Here is a 20,153-nt window from a genome sequence, read left to right as displayed (position 1 = left end):
CCTAAACAAAGCAAAGATGTCAACCCTCCCTCATTAAGAGGGAGACTCCCTCATTTTGACCAAAATTTACCAAACTCCCTCAAAACTCTCTCATTCAAGTCCAAACTCACACAAACTAAAAATGTACATCCTGTGGTCAAATGATCTCCTAGTTTTTGCCGGGTGTGTGTAATGGTCATAACAGGTGTATCTGAATCAAATGAATGCTTTTTGGAGTTATTTTGGTATGTAAAAAGGGGGAAAATAAATTGAGCAAAGCAGTTTTAGTCGTGTTTCACACACTTTCTCACTCATCGGAAATGTGGAATGAGGGAGATCTCCCTCATTGAAGGTTTCAGAGGTTGACATCTTTGACAAAGTAATAAAGGTAAAAAATCTATTGCACATATTAACACAATACTACAGTGTAACAATCTAAATATTGATCAAGCTTCATAAAAATATTGATAAAAAGTATTTGAAAACCTTTTATTTCACAAACTGAGTATTAAATTGATTCCATTAATTTTCATCATATGCATGGAAAGCCCAAAATCGCCTTTTTTTCTGTTGGATTTTTTTCTCTGTTGGATTATAAAAAGAAATAATCTGTATTACTGTTATAACAATTTTGTCATTACACTTGTCCCACACTGCTTCAGGTATTCCCAAGTTTGTTATTGGCTTTTTTTTTTTATATAAATCTAAGCAAAATGTTCCCAGAAACATCTTAATGGAAAAGGAAGAGAAAAAAACACCTAATAAAAAACATAACTGAAAGACAAACTAAGTTAAAAAAAATACCCGATAAATACCATTTGCAAATAATGCTGACAAAAAACAGTATCTGCTAGAACATGGATGTACTATATGTATAAATCCGTCCTAGGGATGATAAAACTCAAAACTGAAAATTTAACAAATATTTAGAAGATATTGTTGCAGCAATTAAATTTCAAGAAAAGTCACTATTTTTTGCAACAGACAGGCTAATGTAAATCTCCTACGATTTGTAAAAAGCATCATTTGCAAATATAAATCAGACTTTATTATTGTTTATGCTTTCAAGCATGCCATGATCACAGTACAAAGCAATTGGGTAAATAAAGTCAAGTTCCAAAATAAGCATGCATTTTAATAGTTAACATGCAAATTGTTTTTCATTCATTGGATAGGAATTATCTGATGAACATCAAACTTGGCAACAAATTATACTAAAAAGAGAAATATTTATTTTAGTTCCCCTGGGGCTAGTAAATACATCAAACTGTAGCCTTTGAGGACTGTGCTTTGTGCTAGTATATCCAATTACATGTTAAATGCTGTACTGGTATGTTGGTTGGCAAATCCTAAAAGCACATATCAAAATGATTAACATAGAAGTAAACATTCAGAGTACTTGTAGCATTGATATTGACAAGTGCATTTAGGATTTGCCAAACAAATGTTACAATTCCGAAATACAAGTAAAATGGTCTTAAAAGACACTTATTCTGAGAGCAGCACAATGTCATTACGATGTTGGCAATCTTGTATATAAAATGATGGGAAGCCGTTCATGTTTCTCGTCATTTAGTCAAAATATTATGCAGAAATATGAACCAACAATGGAACATGTGTGTAGTAACAAATACATCATGTACAGTAATTACACCATTGTAGCATTACATCAACATGTAAACAACAAGTACAGCTGTTAAACCATGCCGTATTTCACCAACATATATAACAATGGCCATTCTTGCACCACTCCGTTACAGCTGCCTACCGGTATATGCATATTTAGAACTTTGCATCCCCTAGAACACATGATGCAGGATTGCATTGCTAACCTGCCTACCACGACACACACTAGACACTATATCTTATAGCCTACAACCTATTTTTAAATAGCTTTCTTAAATTGCACCATATAGATTTCTACCAATGACTGCTTCTAAAGCAGACCTTGGGACCATGGAACAATTGAAACAAATTTCTACAAATATGTCTGACAGGTAGTTTGATAAATTGCCAAATTGTTTCGCGATCCTGCAGCTAGAACAACTTTTAACATAGATTTACATGATTAAACGGTGTCCCAAAGGGAGTAGAAGATAGGCTAACAAAACTTGCTGTAAACTAATGGCAGACAGGATCATGAAATAAGAAATGTTTTAAATCTACGTTGGCTTTTTAGCTGCTTCTGTCATATGTCCAACAATAATTTGACCAAACAATCTCTAAAAAATGCCAACAAAATAATATATCCATTTAGAGTTGATCATAGCCAAACTTTCTCTACATCGGTCCTATTACAATAAGTTCTTGCCTTAAGAATACTTATCTTGTTTATACTTAGTAAACATCAACACAACATAAAAGGTCTACAAGAATTATATCCCAGTATGAAATCACATTTAATTGGTATCCATTTTCCGACTTCCATCATGTTGTATGATATTTATCCGTAGTTTAGAGTCTTCAGCACTGTTTTTTAAAAGGTTTCCCTCCATGTCGTCGTAATTGAACGAATTGCTTGGCACTTTTTGTTGGGCATCCTGTGTGTTTTCATTCTGATTGATGTGGTTGGCCAGTTCAGCAAACTTGGCAACATAGTCTATACTGTTCTCATTTAACATACACTGGAAGGAGGCATCCATCTGTAACATATACACAACTCTAAATACAACCAAGACTTGGAGATAATACCAGTATTTACAGCTTTGGAAATCATAATCAACCAAAATCATTCCAAATTTTAAAGGTACATTTAAGGTTAGTGAATCCTATATCACAGGGCACACACACAAATTTGGCACAACTAGGCTTTTTTCAAGGTAAGAAATTTAACTTGCAAGCACTATTTTTAATTATAAAATTTATCTCAAATACTTCCACTTGCTTTACACAGTACAATCAAATGTGATTAGTCTTTTTTTAACACATTGTCATTGAACTCTTTCACTAAACTGCAGAACTGTTAGTTATCTACCTCAAACAAAACATGTCAACATCAGCAATGTTGTAATACCTTATATCACACTTTCCATCTCATCAATGTTTATATTGCCATGTGCTTTTGGAAGTTGACTAGACTACCAATATTTTAAAATGTTCCACAGGGTCAATTTCTAACAACTTTTTGAAACGGGTGAATTGAAAACATTTATTTTAGTAATTAACCTTACATCACAGCGGCCCATGAGGGAGTCTCGAGAGTTTTCATTGAACAGGTTGGTACTGATGAGATTTGATAGCGAGGACACATTGGCACTAGCTACTGCGTCTGATGTTCTCTTAAGGGGAGATTCCGCCAGCAGTGTCAACAGCATGTCACCAGTGTCCTGTAATCATGGAAACGCATATCAATTTAAACTGTGATCTTCCTCTCTTTAAGTAAAAGTTGGACAAAATGATCTATGTGTTGATGGGCCATTACGAACCAACGAATGATGCATTATTTGAATAACAAGATGGGTATTAAAAAGCATTACTTGCCTTTAACTTTTCCATACACAAGTTTTACAGCACAGCACTTGTTCAGCAGTAACCTGCTTGTGTTTTCTGACTTTCAACGAATGCTTAAAACATTTACTTCATTGGGCCAATGTCAATGGCTGGGACGGTGTCAAGTTCATAATTTCAGATTTCACAGATGTGTTTTAAACACTTACATTGTTGGGCTATAGAGAATAGCTGAAATTGTGTGGCAGAGATAAGTTTATGTTTTCAAACATTAGAAGAATGTTTATATTTAATGTACCTAAATTATTGTAGAGTTTTGTTTAACCCACTTTATATTTTCAGACTTAATTTCAGACTGGTGTGTTGAAAACGTGTATCTCCTTGGGCCATTGTGAATAGCCGAGACAGTTTGGCAGTGACAGAATGATGGTTTCAGAATTCAGAATGTGTTAAAAATACATACCTCGCTTGGCCATAGTGAACGGCTGGGACTGTGCGGCGGGGACAGGTTCATGTTGTCAGACTTCCTTGGTGTGTTCAGAGCACTACTGGGGTACTTCCTCTGGTTACCACCATTAAGGAGATCTACATGTAAAAACAAGGACCATATTATCTATCTACCTAAACTCTCTGTAGTTTATACTCTCAAAATAGCCCTAAGGTAAGACTAACAATCAAAACAATGAAGAATATTCTGTAAGTTTGTCCATGCATCAATTATCAATTAATTAACTGAGCCTAGCTGGAAAAAAACAATAGATAGCTATGTAGAACGTAGATGTTGCTGATGGAAATCTTCCTTTATGTCCAAAATAATTGACTGAGCACTTTTGGTGTAATTTGTCAGAAAATTACACTGTGAAGGTTTCATAGCCCAGAATGGTATGAACACGTTAGATATGGTTCAGAAGGACCTACTTCTGGTATGTCTGACTTACCTCCAAAATTATTTGTACCGGAATTCGAGTTTTCCATTGCAAGGTCAAGGAGTTTCTCAGTGTTATCATTATCTGTAAGGACACATTGACAAATGTGGGTTAATTAATTGATCAGTGGAAAATAAAGCAAAGAAATACATACATTTCCATCCAAATCTTCACTCATTTTGCATACATCTAGGCTCTCGAGTGAATACACTGGTCTGGTGGGTACTGAATCATTGGTTCAGGACATCCTCTTAGTCTGACCAGTTTTTTCATGCGAAGAAATTGCTCATATCTCACCTGTTAACCTCTCATATCAAGTATTTTGATCCGCCTACCTGTTCAATATATCAAATGCTAGTTCAAGTCTCCCCTTCTATTCACTCACTCAATAAGTGTTTAGATATATCTATTATTTCTGATGAATCTTATTACGAATCTCTATTATTTCGCTTTCCATTCGTCTCTATTTATCCTGAACCATTCATTTATTTAATAGTGTTGTGCTACTAACTTTTCAATGTAACTCACAAACTTAGATATATATGCACATCAAAGTGTTACTTAATCCCATCGAGATAGAATACAGATGCATATAATACTGTGTGTCAAAAAATCTATACTGGGGCAATTTGCTGCTGCAATATATTCTAGTTCCTGGTGTGCCGTTCTGATTTAGAACATCCTAGTGCTGTTTTAGTAAACGGAAATGAAAACATCTACAGGGATACTGCATGTGGCCGAGTTCATCAGCTCTACACGAGGCAGCAACCCATAGCTTACTTGTGGGTATGTTGGACAAGGAGATATCCAGCAATGATGAAATGCTTGGCGGTGATATGGAATGGTGTATGATGTTGGCTGCCGCCGTTGTGGATGCTATGGAGCCCGACTCCCGGGTTGTCGTACTTGTTGTGAACACTGGTGTGGATGCCATGGATACCACCCCACCCATAGCACTCACCAAATTGTTCTGGAAAAGGAAATAACAAAGAAATATTTAAGAAATTAACTCGACCAGTTTTTAATTGCTCTAAACAGTAAATGTTTAGCCATATAAAAGGTATTTTTCTTTCTTGGAAAAGATTACTTTGTCCAAACCAATTAATTCTACTGTTTTCAAAGTAATAAAATGAAAATCCATTTCAACTGTATTATTGTCCTTGTTAAACTTGAAAATCTTTTGATCATTACGAGTTTTCATCTGTAGATATTGTGTATTAAAACTCTTTCACCAGTAAATAGAAAGTTACCCAAAATACTGTATAGGTGGTTATAAACTGGGGGACATTAGAAATAGAGCTGTACTGTGTTCAGTCATTTATGTACGGATCTTTAGATACAGGTAGCACACATGTATAAAAGATAGCTGTGGCCAGTCCAATTTACAAATGTATGGATCTTTATATCTATGTAGTATACCTGTAAGGACACTGGTGATCCTGGCAGAATGGTAGCAGCAGCAGAGAGACCAGTCGGTAATGAGAGGGAGCTCCGCCCTCCAGTGGCTACAGCAACAGGTTATTATCACATCATCATGCACAAACTATTCATCCTTGATACAATCAACTCTTTTTTAAAAACATAGAACAAAATTTCAAAATAACTTAAACCAGTTTGTGTTTACTAGGTTTGAAGCTTCATCACTTGTTATGTTCAGTTAAATATGTTGATATTATTTCTGTAACATTTGGTGGTATTCTGTTTTAGATGTTAGTGCCGTTAACACCTACCTGTAGCATTTTGTAGAATACGGTTACTGATTTGGGTATTGGGTATATTAACTGGCGGTACCCCAGATGGTTGTATGCTGACTGGTATGCCCACTGGCTGTCCTATGATTGTTGTTGGGCTCTGAACCGCAGTCACAGTAGAACTGGTTGGCATGGGGACAAAGGTAAGCATCTGCCTTGGTGCGGTTTTAGGCAGAAGGGTTCTCTGGACCACCATGGGCTTCCTGTTGACAGGCCGTACTCGTCGTCCCTTGTGAGTGTTCTATAAATCAAATTTGAGAGAGATCTTTAAACAGGTCAACACATGAATCTTCAGGAATAGAAATAATAAGAATTGTCCATAGATACATGATGGGTAAAGGGAAACTTGAACAGCCCTCATACAATGATGGTGAGCTAAATATTACACTGCAAAGTTTCACATACAGACTGTATGAGTAGACTTTTCTGATAATAGCTACATTTGCCTTAGTTCAAAACTATTATTACAGATGATAAATAGCAAGTTCATGAAACAGTAATTTACAAATAACATCCGTCTACCAACAATAAATTTCTACCCACAGATCTTTCTGGAAGAAAGAGACATATTTGCCAGGTGTGGTTTTGTATTTCCTTTGCAGGCTTTACATGCTCAAAATATCTTACAGGGCAGATGAGTATAAAAGATGGTTTATAGGGTTTGAACGGTTGGATCTTGATTGCAATCATGGGTACCATCTAATCATTGATTGTAAGTATTGATAATTTCAGACTCGAGATTAGTCTGCCGTGTCAACCACTAATAATCAGACATACCGTGTAGAGTTCCATCTGGTGTAGAGAAATTTGATTGACGCTCGTCTTTGTGTTTTTCTGTAGAAAGGACGGACCTGCGACTGGCACACGGAAAACAGCATCTTTGCTGCCTTGACTAGAATTCTGTTCAAACAAATTATCCATATTTCATTCACAATGCCGCAATATTATGCAATTTGAATGATTCATAATAATTTTATATTTACATCAAACCAAAAAAATATATTTTGATAAACATCATCAGCAGTGTTCTCCCCAGGCTGTTTTAGCGTAACGGTACTGTTGCGCATGAATTTTGAGCCGCTACGCATCACCATTTGACCGTTACGCATGCATTTGACTGTTACTCATTGAGAGGTACTCGTACATCAAGTTCTCACAAATTTATAACCTCTTCTCCCCTTTCCAATTAGACACACCCTCATTAGACTAGCTTTTTATTGACACCCTGATCAACGAACTGCAGGTAGATTTACCTGTGGGGATGTGAACTACCTGTAGGTGTGAGACCTGAACAATAGACCACAATTACCAGCGTGGAATTGGATCATAATTAATGATATCTGTTAATTATCAAGGCTTCAATCTACGTTTCAATTTTCATAGGTGACCGACACCAAAATAAGAAATACAACAGAAGTACAGACAGTAGCTTTGTATTCAGTAAAATGCCAAACACCTGCTGACCTACCTTTGTTGCATTGTTTTTGGCCATCAAATTTCAACGCTTGAAATAATTTTGGCTATATGAGAAGCTTTTATCAACAGTAAACTAGATCGTGAGTGAGCAGACTGCACACGGGGGGGCGGCCATGTTATTTTGATCTTACGTAATCCATGATGCAATGGCTGTTGAAATATGGATGAGGAGCGTTAATCATTTTGGCGCCAAAATTGTATTTCCCATTTTTACAGTAACAATAACATATTATTTTTTTACTGGATAATTACAATAATTCAATTTGATAACTTTATCACTATTTAAGTTTATATTGAGAACAGCAGTTAGATTTTTTGTTAACTTAATGATAACAGGTGGCTAGGCTTGGTTATAATAAATTACACAACTAAGGGATTTTTTTTGAAAATTAAATAATAAAAATAAATCATTAATTTCAAAATTAGCTTATAATTTGTCAAAATAAATACCTTTGGTTGGAATGTTATATAATTATTTATTCTCAGACATATATATATATTCATTTATTTCTATGATTATGTAATTGGAAAAAAACGCTGAAGTATTTGCTAAAATTATCCATTTTCTTGAGTCAGACTATTTTATTTGTAGTTATTAAATAAAACTGATAAAGAAAAAGAAAAAGTCAACAAAAAGCCAAGAAAATTAGCAATAATAATGTAATGTCAAGATTATTAAGTAATGCTATTTATTTAAAATTAACTTCATCATTACTCTTGTTTTGAGTTTTCTTTCTCAAAGTTCGCGTACAATATACGAAGATTGGTTGTGATGTGGAAATGGTTGGAAGCGCCGCGCTGTGATGGAAGGGTTAAAAATAGATGCCATAGCGCATCAAAGAATTTCTTGGGAGAACACTGATCAGTAGTACAGTATAAGGTTTTATATCAAATATCCAAAATTATTTTCTGAGTGAAAAGCATGAAGATCCCAGGGATATTCTTGTCTGCTTCTCGAAGCCAACATGTGGTCCCATTTTTTAAAGAAAAACCCTAAAAAATAAGAGGCTATAAAATAGTCTTCATTTCTGACATAAACAAAAAAATGAACTCCCGGAAGGTGGAATAATATGGAATTTCTAAGATTTCAAATAGAAAGCCAAGCTTACTTCATTTTGTTTATTTTGGAGTGTGGTTGTTGTCTGGGTACCAACGTCCACTAATCCTTCGCCACCGATCTTGGACAGGAGGGGGTACTTTCCCAGGGGTTTCTGGCCCTTACTTCCCGCAGCATTACGACCCCCTGAACCCTTTGCTTTACTGGCCCCACAGGTCTGGCATGGAGAACTGGAATTGCTGGATGTCTGAAATAAACATGGCTTAAAATGTACTCCTCCAATGAATTTAGATATAAATTAAATTAAATAGGATCTGGCACAATAACAACAATATTAAAGCCCTCTCCTCAATAATAATTAAGCAAATTATAAGTCTTACTATTTTTAAAGAAACAAGGTGAAAGGTTTGCATACACAAGATACTCATCATCACTGAAGAATTTGGAAAGATAATCTTTCATTCTTTCAACCATCCATCACCAACACATAATATCATCTAAATATCTAATCCTGCAGTGCACATTGCAATAAAATCTATTCTACAAAAGTATGCTTGTAACAATTTTGCGCTGTCGGTAGCCGAAGAAGCCATTGGCTACTTTTATTTTATATTGGCTACTAAAAATAAGATATGGCTACTAAATTGACAACTGAGTTATTAAAAATGGAGAAAATCTGTATCTTTGCCCCAGAAAACGATCTGTCTACTCGCGTGTGTATTGTGGCCGACACTGATTGCGTTTACATAATCAGGGCCAAATAAAAGCAAGCTAACAAATGCTTTTGTCTAAGTTGTAAAGTCAATTATCAAGCTTCAGATTTGTAACGGTTGGAGGGCGAGAAAGTCAAATATTCGGCCAGTTTAAAAAAAAAAAGCTACTGAAATTTACTCATTGCTACTTTTTTGGCTACTGATTTTTTAGGTCCAGGGTGAGCCCTGACGAGAAAGTACTCAATTGTTATTTTTCTAGCAAAAAAATAGACAATCAACAACAACTCCTTTTGAAGAATTACAAGTTGAAACAGTTTCTAGACTCATATAAGGAAATTTCAACATTTAATTTTAATTTCATTTCGGTGAGAGGATTGTTTTTAAAGTGTATAACCTGGTAACGTTAATGACAGGGTGGGTGCCCTGTGAGATACAGCAAAAGTACAAGCTACCTTAGAGAAGTCTGTGAATTCAGTAGTGGCTAGGTGTACCAGTCTCCTCAGCATGTTGGTCAGTTTGGAGGCCAACTGGTCATCAGGTGTAGTGACCCATTCGTACTCCAGACGTAGCTTCCCGTCCTTTCCAAACATGAGATACAACTCGGCCACTGTCAAACTGTCAGCCATATTCGTGTTCCAACCCTTCTCTAAAATCTCCTTCATTCTTTTGGTTTCTATTATATATTCCTTTTCATCACTAGATTTTTCACTGTCCCCACTATCGATAACAACTGGATTCACCTCTCCGTTACTTCCACCCTCTACTACTTTCTCTGCGGCATTGTCCTCAGCTGATCCCACTGACGTGTCCCTCGTATCACAGACATTCTCCTTAGCATCACTTCCAGCAGCAGTCTCTGACACTTTATTTGCAGCTGCACTTGACATCATATTATCCGGAAACATAGCATTTTCATCATTCACCATGGCACTGACATCAAACGAGCTATAGGCTGCCTGATCCGGTAAGTCCTTTGCCTGTCCTTTACTGGACCGGGGAGAGTCAAATATCACAGACAAAGCATTCAGCTCTGACGAGTTCTCTGTATGGTTTTTAGCAAGGTCTCCTTTCTTCCCTTTGGTTACTGAAGGTGAGCCTGTAAGATTACAAATAAACATTGTATGTGGATGCATCAAAGGATAAGAATTTGAAAATCTCAATAAAGCTCCTGATTTTTCTATCCATACATAGCAAAAAAATGACTGTAGTACCTCTTGAGTCTGGAGAAAAAGACTTCTGAAATATTGGTTAATTTTCCCTTTGAGGGCCCCGCCCTGGCCCAAGGGGTTGGGGTAGGAAACCCAATTTTACAATTTGAAACCATCTTCCTCCAAGGACGATTCTCACAAAGATAAAATAATTTCCTACATAAAATTGTCAAAATATACCTAAGTGTAATTGCCCTATATAAATATGGTAAACTTTACCCCCTCCCCAAGGGAGAAGGGATGGCCCGAGGATCCTGAAATTTACAATTTAAATAAAGCCCCTGATGATTTTTCCATCCATGCATAGAAAATGACTGTAGTACCTCCGAGTCAGGAGAGGAAGGTGGTGAAATATTGATTAATCTTCCCTTTGGGGCCCTGCCCTGGCCCCATGGGTTGGGATTGGAATGCCAATTTTACAATTTGAAACTATCTTCCTCCAAAGATAATTCTCGCCAAGTAAAAATAATTTCCTACAGAAGATTGTTAAAATATACCCAAAAGTGTTATTTCTCTATATAAACTATAGTAAACTTAACCCCCTCCCCAAGGGCGAAAGGATAGTTCGGGGGTCCTGAATTTCCAATTTAAACAAAGCCCCTGATGATCTTTCTTTCCATGCAGAGAAAATGACTGTAGTAACTCGGAGTCTGGAGAAGAAGATTTTTGAAATATTGGTTAGTTTTCCCTTTGGGGCCCCCGCCTGGCCCCAGGGGTTGGGGTAGGAATCCCAATTTTACAATTTGTAGCCTCATCTACCAAGGATGATTCTGACAAAGCTCGGATGACCTAAAAATTGACTAGTAAGAAAATGGTGTATTTTCATAAAATTAGCATTGATTTTGTGTCTGAATTTAGACAAAATGTTTTCTGTAGATGGGTCATGCATGTGATTGGTAAATTTATGAATGATAAGGAGGAAATTATCTCAAGTAGTATTTTCATTTTGTATTTACAATAATGCAAAACTTAAATTTTACATTATAGTGCATAATGTCAACCATTACACACAAAAATTCAGACTTTTATAAACAGTGTTGTAGAATAGCTTTCACTTGAATCTGCAGACCACAATGAATTTGGCCTCGTTAAGAACACATACTAAGCAGGTTTTCCTTGTAGTTGTTGAAGGCGAGCGGTATCCTACGCTCCTTTGTGGCCTTCAGGGACACAGGCACCACATCACATTCCTGGTGGGGAAACAAAGTCAGGTCCTGGTCTTGTGGACACACCCCATCTAGGTCCTCCCGCTAGGTAGAGGTCAAGGTCACTTCTTAAGTTCTATCTATATACGTTCTTAGCTTAAACTATCCCAAGGTAATTCAGATAACGGCATGCGTGCTTGGTGCCTTCGGCATGGCATTTCATTGAGATAGCACTATAAATTAAGTCGGCATCAGATCTGCTTTATCACAAGGAGGCAAGCACACCAACATACCCGGTCTCCTGCAGTGCATACACACATGCAAGCAGGCATACACTTCACACAAGGAGGCAGGTCCTTAAATGTCCTTAGCTGTTAATAGGACGTTAAACAAAATTAAACCAAACCAAACCCTCCGAACTATACCTTACATTGTAATTTTGAGTATTAAATTGATTATTGAACAGAAAAGACACTAGTCACTCAATATTTTTTACCTAAACAAACCCACATTTTTGTTGTCAGATTCTCATTTTAAATCCCTATACATGTGGTTATTTGAACATTACAACCGCACATTGATGTATCCCTTATCAAAAGTCTGTACAGCCAATCATCACCACTTATTTACGAAGGACTACACTGTTTAGCCTGTTCAGCATGTGCTCTTATTGATGTCAAAGGATACAAGTTTTATTGTATGTGGTTTCCACTTCTGACTGAGAAACTTGATGATGGAAGAGAGTTTCTTATCTGGTTTTAGCATCATACGTAGCCGTGGGTTTTGGGACATCTCCTGAACATAGGCCCAGGCTGCGTTGGTTCTGGGGTTGATGTCCAGGTAAATTCTGTCTGGTACCTGAACACCGGCCTCTTCCTCAGGTTTGGGATCTAGAGAGTAAGTAAAAATGAACCAATGCTGGACCAAGACACTTAAATGGTACAGAAAGACACTGTCACTGTGCTCATTTTAACAAAATGATGCTTTAGAAATCAACACTGCTTTACTGTACTTTCAGAAACATCTGCTGAATCAAGCTCATTTTAAAGCTGTTTTCTTGCAATTTAAAGTATTTTGTTACTTTCCAAATATGAAAATATATGCAAATCTATTGTAAATATTTTGAAGTATTTAATTTACAAATACCTACTGCAATGAAGCCCTATGTTTGTTTAAAACGTTATATTGCAATGTTTCATATATCACTAAACTTGAGTCACAGCCTAAAATATGTGTAGGTTCAAGTTACTCGAAAATATTCAACTGATATTTTTCCAAAATTGAATATTAAAAATGAGAGGCGATCCATTTACAATGCTCCTTTCAAACTGATGATAAGTTTGAGCTGAAACTGATCAGTTGTAAGACTTACCATCGATATTATTTATTTTCTTTAAAGCATTGCAGGTTGGTGTCTTGATCCTAAAACATATGAAAAACATGATTTTTTACAAATTGCTTTTTGCTTTTAAATCAAGGACAGGTTTCATCCTCTCAGTTTTATCCTTGTTTATCTGCTCTCTATAAACACCTTGTGTTTTTTTTTGTGACAATTAAAAAAAAGAATTATCATAGCCATATCTGAACTTGGTTTGAAGGTCCTGGGTTTAAGTCCCAGTCTGGCCCTTGCATCTTCCCAAATTTGTTCAGGTCCTCTTCAGTTTTTTTTTTTACAAGGATTCTATCAATATCAAAGTTTTACTTTATACAAAATCATGCTCAGTCACAGCTGGACAAAGAGACCGGTCAGTTTTGATAACACTACGACACATTTAGTACATACATTGTTCGGTAGAAAATAAAACTTTGATTATTACATATTTCCAAACAGATGAATCTTATTGAAGGACAAGGATTCAATTACATTTGAGGGAATGTTTCGACATGCATCAATGAGATTTTTGACTATCCTGCATTTATATAATTACCTGAAGTTCTTTCCTTTGATCTTTATAGTTGTGGACCTGTAAAATATTAGTGATATAAATGCTCAAGTACAATTATTTAAATGTCAGGTACACAACTGATAAAGAATGACACTCTATCGAACACCTTCCGACTAATAAAATACATGGGATGTAAAAAGAGATTGTGATATTTCAATAAAATCAATACCTCATTAATAACCTTTACCATGTTCTGCATTTTACCTTATAAAAGTAGTTTCTGTTATACCAGGTATCGGAGTTATGAAGCTACATTTGTTTAATGCTATAAGCTACAGTAGAACAAGTCTGCACCAATTACAAAATAACACTGCTGTTAACCAAGACGCACTGTACTTCAATGTTACACTGTAGCTAGGTAAATTAGGTGACAATTCAATCATGCTTTATATCAATAATAGTTTCAAAGCTTTATTGCTGCTACGACCGTAACTAAAAAGTTACACTGACTGAATAGATACCTCGAATCAAGGATTTTGTGACAAAACTTCTAACATTCTGAGGGTATCCTGCATGGAAATAAAGATGAAAAATCCATAATCGTAGCAGGAATTGAACTTCAACCATCTGTCAAACACCTATGATTTTACCCATTTTTTAAAAATTCACATGAAAAGATACATTCTGATATTATAATGTGTTCTATTAACAATTATTTATTAACTTGACAACATAATGAATTGCTTAAATCTTACCCAGTGTGAATAAGCTCATCCAACTTCAGACCATTCTTTTCATTTAAAGCTGAAAATTAAATTGATTCAGGATTTGAAGGATATTTCTGGATGTTCTATGCTTTTCATATTGTAATGACATATTGTTGTTGATCAATTTGAAATAGCTTCGATTTTCTTGTCCACCAAATGAAACCTGTTCAAATTGAAATGCTACTGGGACTAATCCTTCCACTCAGGTTTTTTTTGGATTACAATCGGGTCACTTTAGAAGATATGCTACATACAGTATACCTAGTAATTACAGGCAGTTCAGGTTAAACAAGAACATTGCATATATTCAATTCATCACCTTAATAGAGTAAATTACATATATAAGTAATTTGTTTATGTAATCAGGTGTGGGATAGATACCATCAGAAGACTCGGGTGATGCCATGTAAAAAATCCAGAACATTTCCTCATAATTTAGACACTTTTATTGAAATATTAATAGAACAAAGAAATCTGGAGAGGCTGATGGGAATTTCATTAATATCATTCTGTCCCTGAAGTAGGACTCTACCATTATACACAAGTTGCTGAAATGATCATGCAAGGCAAATTTATCCTACATGGATTTCCTTCATCAGATAAATTGCTAGTTCAAGCACAAGTATAAGAGAATGCACGGTCTCTTTATTTAACACACCTGCTTTGTGCTTCTTCCACAATACACCATAGTTGATCAGGCCATACAACTCTTGGGTTTCCTTTTTGGTTTCTGGAATTAAAATACATTTATTCATTTTTTTCATAAAGAATCATAAATATCATCTTTCTCAACTTCAATTAAAATTCATTGTAGTGTGAACCCATTTTATACGCGACGTAGACTCTGAAGTCAAATATCATGAAACAGTATAATACTAATTATACTCCAAGTACAATATCATGAAACGGTATTATATTAATCAATATAACCTAACAAGCTGGAGATTCGGTTTCAGTAATGTGATGACCAGTATGTAATAGAGACATGTAACTTATTTTCTCCAGAGTTGGGCAACCATTAACATTCCAGTTCCCTCACCAATGTGTTTCCATATCACAGCCTTATGCGACTACTTACCTTTGTCGATGTCGACAAACTTGGATATTTTGTGCCAGGTTCTGTAATAGAAGTGGCGCACCTGGTCTTTGTTTTTGATAAGTTGTGGCGCCACTCCTTTTTTCTTGCATTTCTGAGCAATCACATTTTGAATTGCATCAAAATCTTTGCCATGCTGTAAAAAATAAAATATGTAAGTGATTAGGAATGAATCCCAAATATTCATTTGATAAATACATAAATTGATGTAGACAATGAATGAAGTCAATAGTTAAAACAATCACTCAATAAAAAGTAGTGGCACACCAAAGCCAATAAAATTTAATCTGAAGAATTATTTACTGTAAAACAGCTTTTGTAGATATCATTATGTCACGGTTTACAAAACTGATTTTAATTAGGATAATGTCAAGATAGATTGGTTTTTAATTTATCAGGTAACAAATACAGTTTTCTTCCTTATTTTAACAGCCATGATTTCCCTTGGCCTGGTTGGTTCTATCAATTGAGAGGAAATAGTTTTGACTGTTGACTGATATAACAGCTGGAGACAACCAGAAAGGGACGATGATTTAATTTTCCTTTTAATCAAAAGTAGATCTCGACTATTATTGTTGATCTTAATTCCAACTAATTATTTGTATTGGGATGATAATAAGTAGTTTTTGCACTAACAATATCCCAATATCAAACTGAAGCCTAAAATTAAAAGAATTTTCAATATTAAATGGTTATAACCAAGATTTTTTATAGGAAATCAATCAGAATCATGAAGTTCTCCAGGGGTGTAATTAGCCACTGGTCCACTGGCCTGTCGCCAGTGGTTTTCTGTGCAGACCTGTAGGTTTTTCAACGAGCTATCCCGCAGGGCAAGTAGATATTTTTTTAATTAATCTAAAATTTAAGCCCAGAATGTACCACAAATTTTCTAGATTTCTAAATTTCTGGTGGGGTATCAGAATTGTTTCCAGTATCTTTGGCGATCGTCCAGGCCTGTTGCCCTCATTATTTGCTCGCCCTTTAGAAGTAACCATTTTTTTTTAATTCCACTGGATCTTGTTCAGCATTATTTCTGTATATTTATACATTAACATTACATGGAAATTAAATGAAGTTCTAACCTCATACAGTCCTTCAAAGAAGGTAGCCTTGTCCTCTGTACTCCATAGCTCCCACTGGCGTTTTGTCTTTGTTTCCGGGGTACTGCTTTTGATCTCCTTCACTGTTTAATAAATGCATACTAATTAAGGACATGATCATATGTGTGTTTTCCCATTTGATAGCATTATTAATATATCTTAGCCACTTACAATACCTATCATTGTATTACTGTTGTTATTTCTTACTTAATTAAAACCTACATGTTATTATGAATTCTTTTATTGGACTTTCTGGTCGGTTCAAGTAAAACAAATAAATAAGTAATTAATATTATTGTAACGAAAGTCATTTTATTTCTACTATTGTGAAATGTAAGCTTATAGTAGTGGGATGGCTCTGTGGAAAGCATACTTGTCAGCTTTCACACAGACAGGGTTTGATTCCCCGATGAGACACGACAGATTACTTATGGAGAACCCATTACTTCCTACCTACCAGACATCAATCAATTTGTCTGTCTTGACCCAGAAGGTTATCACCCTTAACAACGATAATAATTCAACAAAAATCATTCCAACTGGCTAGATATTTTCCAAATTGAGATAACAAAATATCTAAAGTGCTTTAAAAAAGATTTTCAACCATCTGGTTTATTACCTTACACACTGTTTCCCTATGTTTTCCAATCTTTATTTGCATTTAGTTAATATAAAAAAAACTTATTTGAATAAAATTAACACATGGGCAAAACAATATAAAAGTATCTGCTGTTTTTTTCAACTTCAAACCTAATATTTGTGTTTGCAAAATATAGATATTGAACAAGTTTTATTAGAATCTGGTCATATTGAATTTAAATTATTTTGCAGAAACTGATAATCAATCAGATTTGGTAGGTTTATTTTGTGGTTTTTTTTCTTCACATTTTGGAAAATGGAACCCCTGGTCATTCCAATCCCTATCAAAGGTGCATAAAATGTAAGGAATCTTGATTTCTAACATTTCTCCCCCTACATTTTAACATTGAAAAATGAACACTAAAATATATTTCGAAGTTTTGATTTTTTTTGTGTATATCAAATGGACCAGACTTTAATTTATGCAAAAGGTCATCCCTGGCTAAAAGGTTTCTTAAGAACAAAACAGTAAATATTCTGATTTCATTAAAATGTAACTAAAGTTTCATATATATTTTCTTATCATTTTAATATATATACAGTGATATTAAATGTTATGAATATGAAATTGAACATTTACCAATTAAAATTAAAAAAACGCTGAATCTGTAAATTGCTGTCTTATGATAAGTATAATATCTAATGTGCTATAATCAAAATTGAATATTTTTATCTGTGTCTTTTATTTAAATAAATGATAATATTTACATGTTTATTAATTATTACTAAAAAAAAAAAAGTTTCAATATTGAAATCAAGACAATTATTAAGTCTGTTCATTCTATACTGGTATAGATACTGTTATTTTGTGTTTCTTTTTTTACAATGAAAAAAATAGTTTCACTATTACAATCTAGACAAATAATTAAAAATGTAAATTCTTTCTTTTCTATTACACTTATCAAACTGTTTATGCATATTTTGGTTCGTAGTGATAACCATGACACATATATAAATTGTTAATGAACCAACACAGAAGCTGTGTTGTACCTGATCACTTATCACAATATCGGTGTATTGATTTGTAGGACCAGTGATCATGACAAGTTCCCATGGTTACTTAAAATAGGTGTTTTATCTTATATTTCGTACCCGTTTTTTTCGCAGGAGATTCAGGTGGACTTAGGTCTCTTCTTGGTTTTTTAACGATTCTCGATCTTGTTGAATTTGATCGCGTTACAGCCCCACTCCGTTTCGGTACTTTCCCATTCCGACCTTCACTTGGTCCTGCTGTATTTTCCGGTTTATTACCCGATCCTTCAACACATTGGTTACCTCCCTTTGTATTTTTATATTCGCTCACTGCATCTTTGGGGTCAATAGTCATCCTGAAAATATTAACAAGGAACTATTTAATTTTAATTCCGGTTGCAAAAAACGTTTCACATCCCAAATTTTGGTGTGGAGATACGGAAAGAATATTCAAAATGGCTGCCGTCTTTGATGTAACAACGGCCATCAAACGTAACAACTTACGACTATTGTAATAAAACTAGAAAGTCAAACGTGTCTAACAACATATAGTAGTTATATTCAAGCCATGTTTAAACTTTCACGATATAAAATATTATGACCTTACTCATCAAATATCCGAAAATTGGTTCAAGCTATGTGCAAGATCAGCCAGAGAAATCAAAATGGCGGTTCATTTTCTTACCGATTTTCTGTGCATTCTTTCGAATTTACGTCCCCCTGTGTACTTTTACGCCGTTTGCCAAGAGGCATAAGGACGAATATTCTTATCCACTCTTAAACCTTTGATTCATACCAAAGCTTGCATGTGAAATCCGCGTTCACAATTTACCAAACACGAACACAATACATCCAGCTGTTTGGGGGAGTGCGGCGACTTGAAACAATCATTTTTGGGAGGCCTACCAACCGCCCGATCTCAGTTGTCAAATGTTATTCAATACCGCAATTGATGTCCAATGATCTTCAACTATTTCATAGTATTCAGATGATAGTTGTAATCTCGCAAATTGCATGAAATATTGCTGTAAACGTTACGTCTGCAATCTAGAAGCTGATCGTTTGCCAATAACATAGTAATGGTCATGTGACATGTTTATCCAGTTAGAAATTATTGTATTTCTTTGGGACATAAAATTGCCAAAATCATTATTAGCTTTTCGATTGACATTCTGAGGTTGTAAAATGTAACCTTAAAATTTTAATAAAAAAGTGATTATCTATTTAATGATCGATCAACAAATATGTATCTCCATTACCTTATTTGTCATGCTAGAATTGCTATTTGTAGGAAGAATTATTCACAAGAAAATAATAAAATACAATGTTGTTTATAATCTAACAATTGTCCGGTAAACATTGAGATATCAATATCAATTTTCTGTTTTATTTCTGCATTTTTATTTTCCAATCATTATTATTGATACAAAACACTAATTTCTCGTTCTTAGCCGTGTGCCCGATGCAAAGTACGATTTAAAACAACACAAATTATCGCGACACTTTTATATTAACTAAACTATTTATTACCAATTGAGCAATGCCTGTTCTCTTGTATCTTAATTTTTGTAACGAATAAGTACACTAGCATGTATTCTTTTTGGGTATCTACTGTAAACAATCTATTTCGATGCCGGAATAACAACAGTGAAATCGACTCATTTCCTGAAGACACCGCCTTTGGATCAAAGTCGATATTTTGAATTTAAATGACTTACAAACATCCATTACTTGTTTGACTGAAATTTCAATAATATGTTTACCTGCTAATGCCATAAAATTTCACTCGATAAGTACCCAAATGATGCATTCACATAAAATTAAACAGTAAACAATTACCTCGTGTCAATGTTATGGCAAGAAGTCTTGGCGGGAAGTTAAATATGGGAACCCCTTCATTTGATTGGTCGAACAATCAGATGAATGGGGAACTCCTTTTGTCGCAATATTCTTCTAAATGATAATGATATTTAAACACAACATGTGTTTAT

The 20,153-nt window shown here is 34.8% G+C and overlaps 1 protein-coding gene across 3 annotated transcripts; it reads right to left on the bottom strand.

The window, feature by feature from the left end:
- Positions 1–272: 272 nt before the first annotated feature.
- Positions 273–20,031, bottom strand: LOC110456544 (protein cramped-like). Of its 3 annotated transcripts, none has more exons than XM_021507343.1 (20): positions 20,002–20,031; positions 18,283–18,518; positions 16,534–16,634; positions 15,434–15,587; positions 15,014–15,085; positions 14,344–14,392; positions 13,631–13,666; positions 13,075–13,124; positions 12,390–12,592; positions 11,660–11,807; positions 9,802–10,445; positions 8,689–8,883; positions 6,881–7,003; positions 6,083–6,344; positions 5,772–5,857; positions 5,133–5,322; positions 4,365–4,436; positions 3,890–4,011; positions 3,150–3,305; positions 273–2,621 (listed from the first exon to the last, which is right to left on the bottom strand). In XM_021507343.1, exons 2-20 carry the CDS (start codon positions 18,515–18,517, stop codon positions 2,379–2,381), a joined length of 3,141 nt encoding a protein of 1,046 aa, XP_021363018.1. In that variant the 5' UTR covers position 18,518; positions 20,002–20,031; the 3' UTR covers positions 273–2,378. The 3 variants fall into 3 exon arrangements, with proteins under 3 accessions (XP_021363018.1, XP_021363017.1, XP_021363016.1); XM_021507342.1 differs by having other exon boundaries at positions 19,926–20,002; XM_021507341.1 differs by lacking the exon at positions 20,002–20,031 and adding an exon at positions 18,848–19,233.
- Between the last annotated feature and the right edge of the window lie 122 nt (positions 20,032–20,153).

This window comes from Mizuhopecten yessoensis, unplaced genomic scaffold (genome assembly GCF_002113885.1).
Source record: "Mizuhopecten yessoensis strain PY_sf001 unplaced genomic scaffold, ASM211388v2 scaffold8807, whole genome shotgun sequence".
Lineage (NCBI taxonomy): Eukaryota > Metazoa > Mollusca > Bivalvia > Pectinida > Pectinidae > Mizuhopecten > Mizuhopecten yessoensis.
The sequence above is the reverse complement of the archived record's forward strand: the minus strand, read 5'-3'. Positions and strand labels throughout refer to the sequence as shown.

What these genes read in the sequence shown, in the direction of transcription:
- LOC110456544 (XM_021507341.1), bottom strand. Translation starts at nt 18,915, where the DNA reads ATGCCTCTTGGCAAACGGCGTAAAAGTACACAGGGGGACGTAAATTCG. An exon ending in TCTTTGAAGGACTGTATGAG is followed by an intron (nt 15,588 to 16,533) that starts GTTAGAACTTCA and finishes TATTTTTTACAG; the next exon opens with CATGGCAAAGATTTTGATGC. An exon ending in ACCAGATGGAACTCTACACG is followed by an intron (nt 6,345 to 6,880) that starts GTATGTCTGATT and finishes TTTGATTTATAG; the next exon opens with AACACTCACAAGGGACGACG.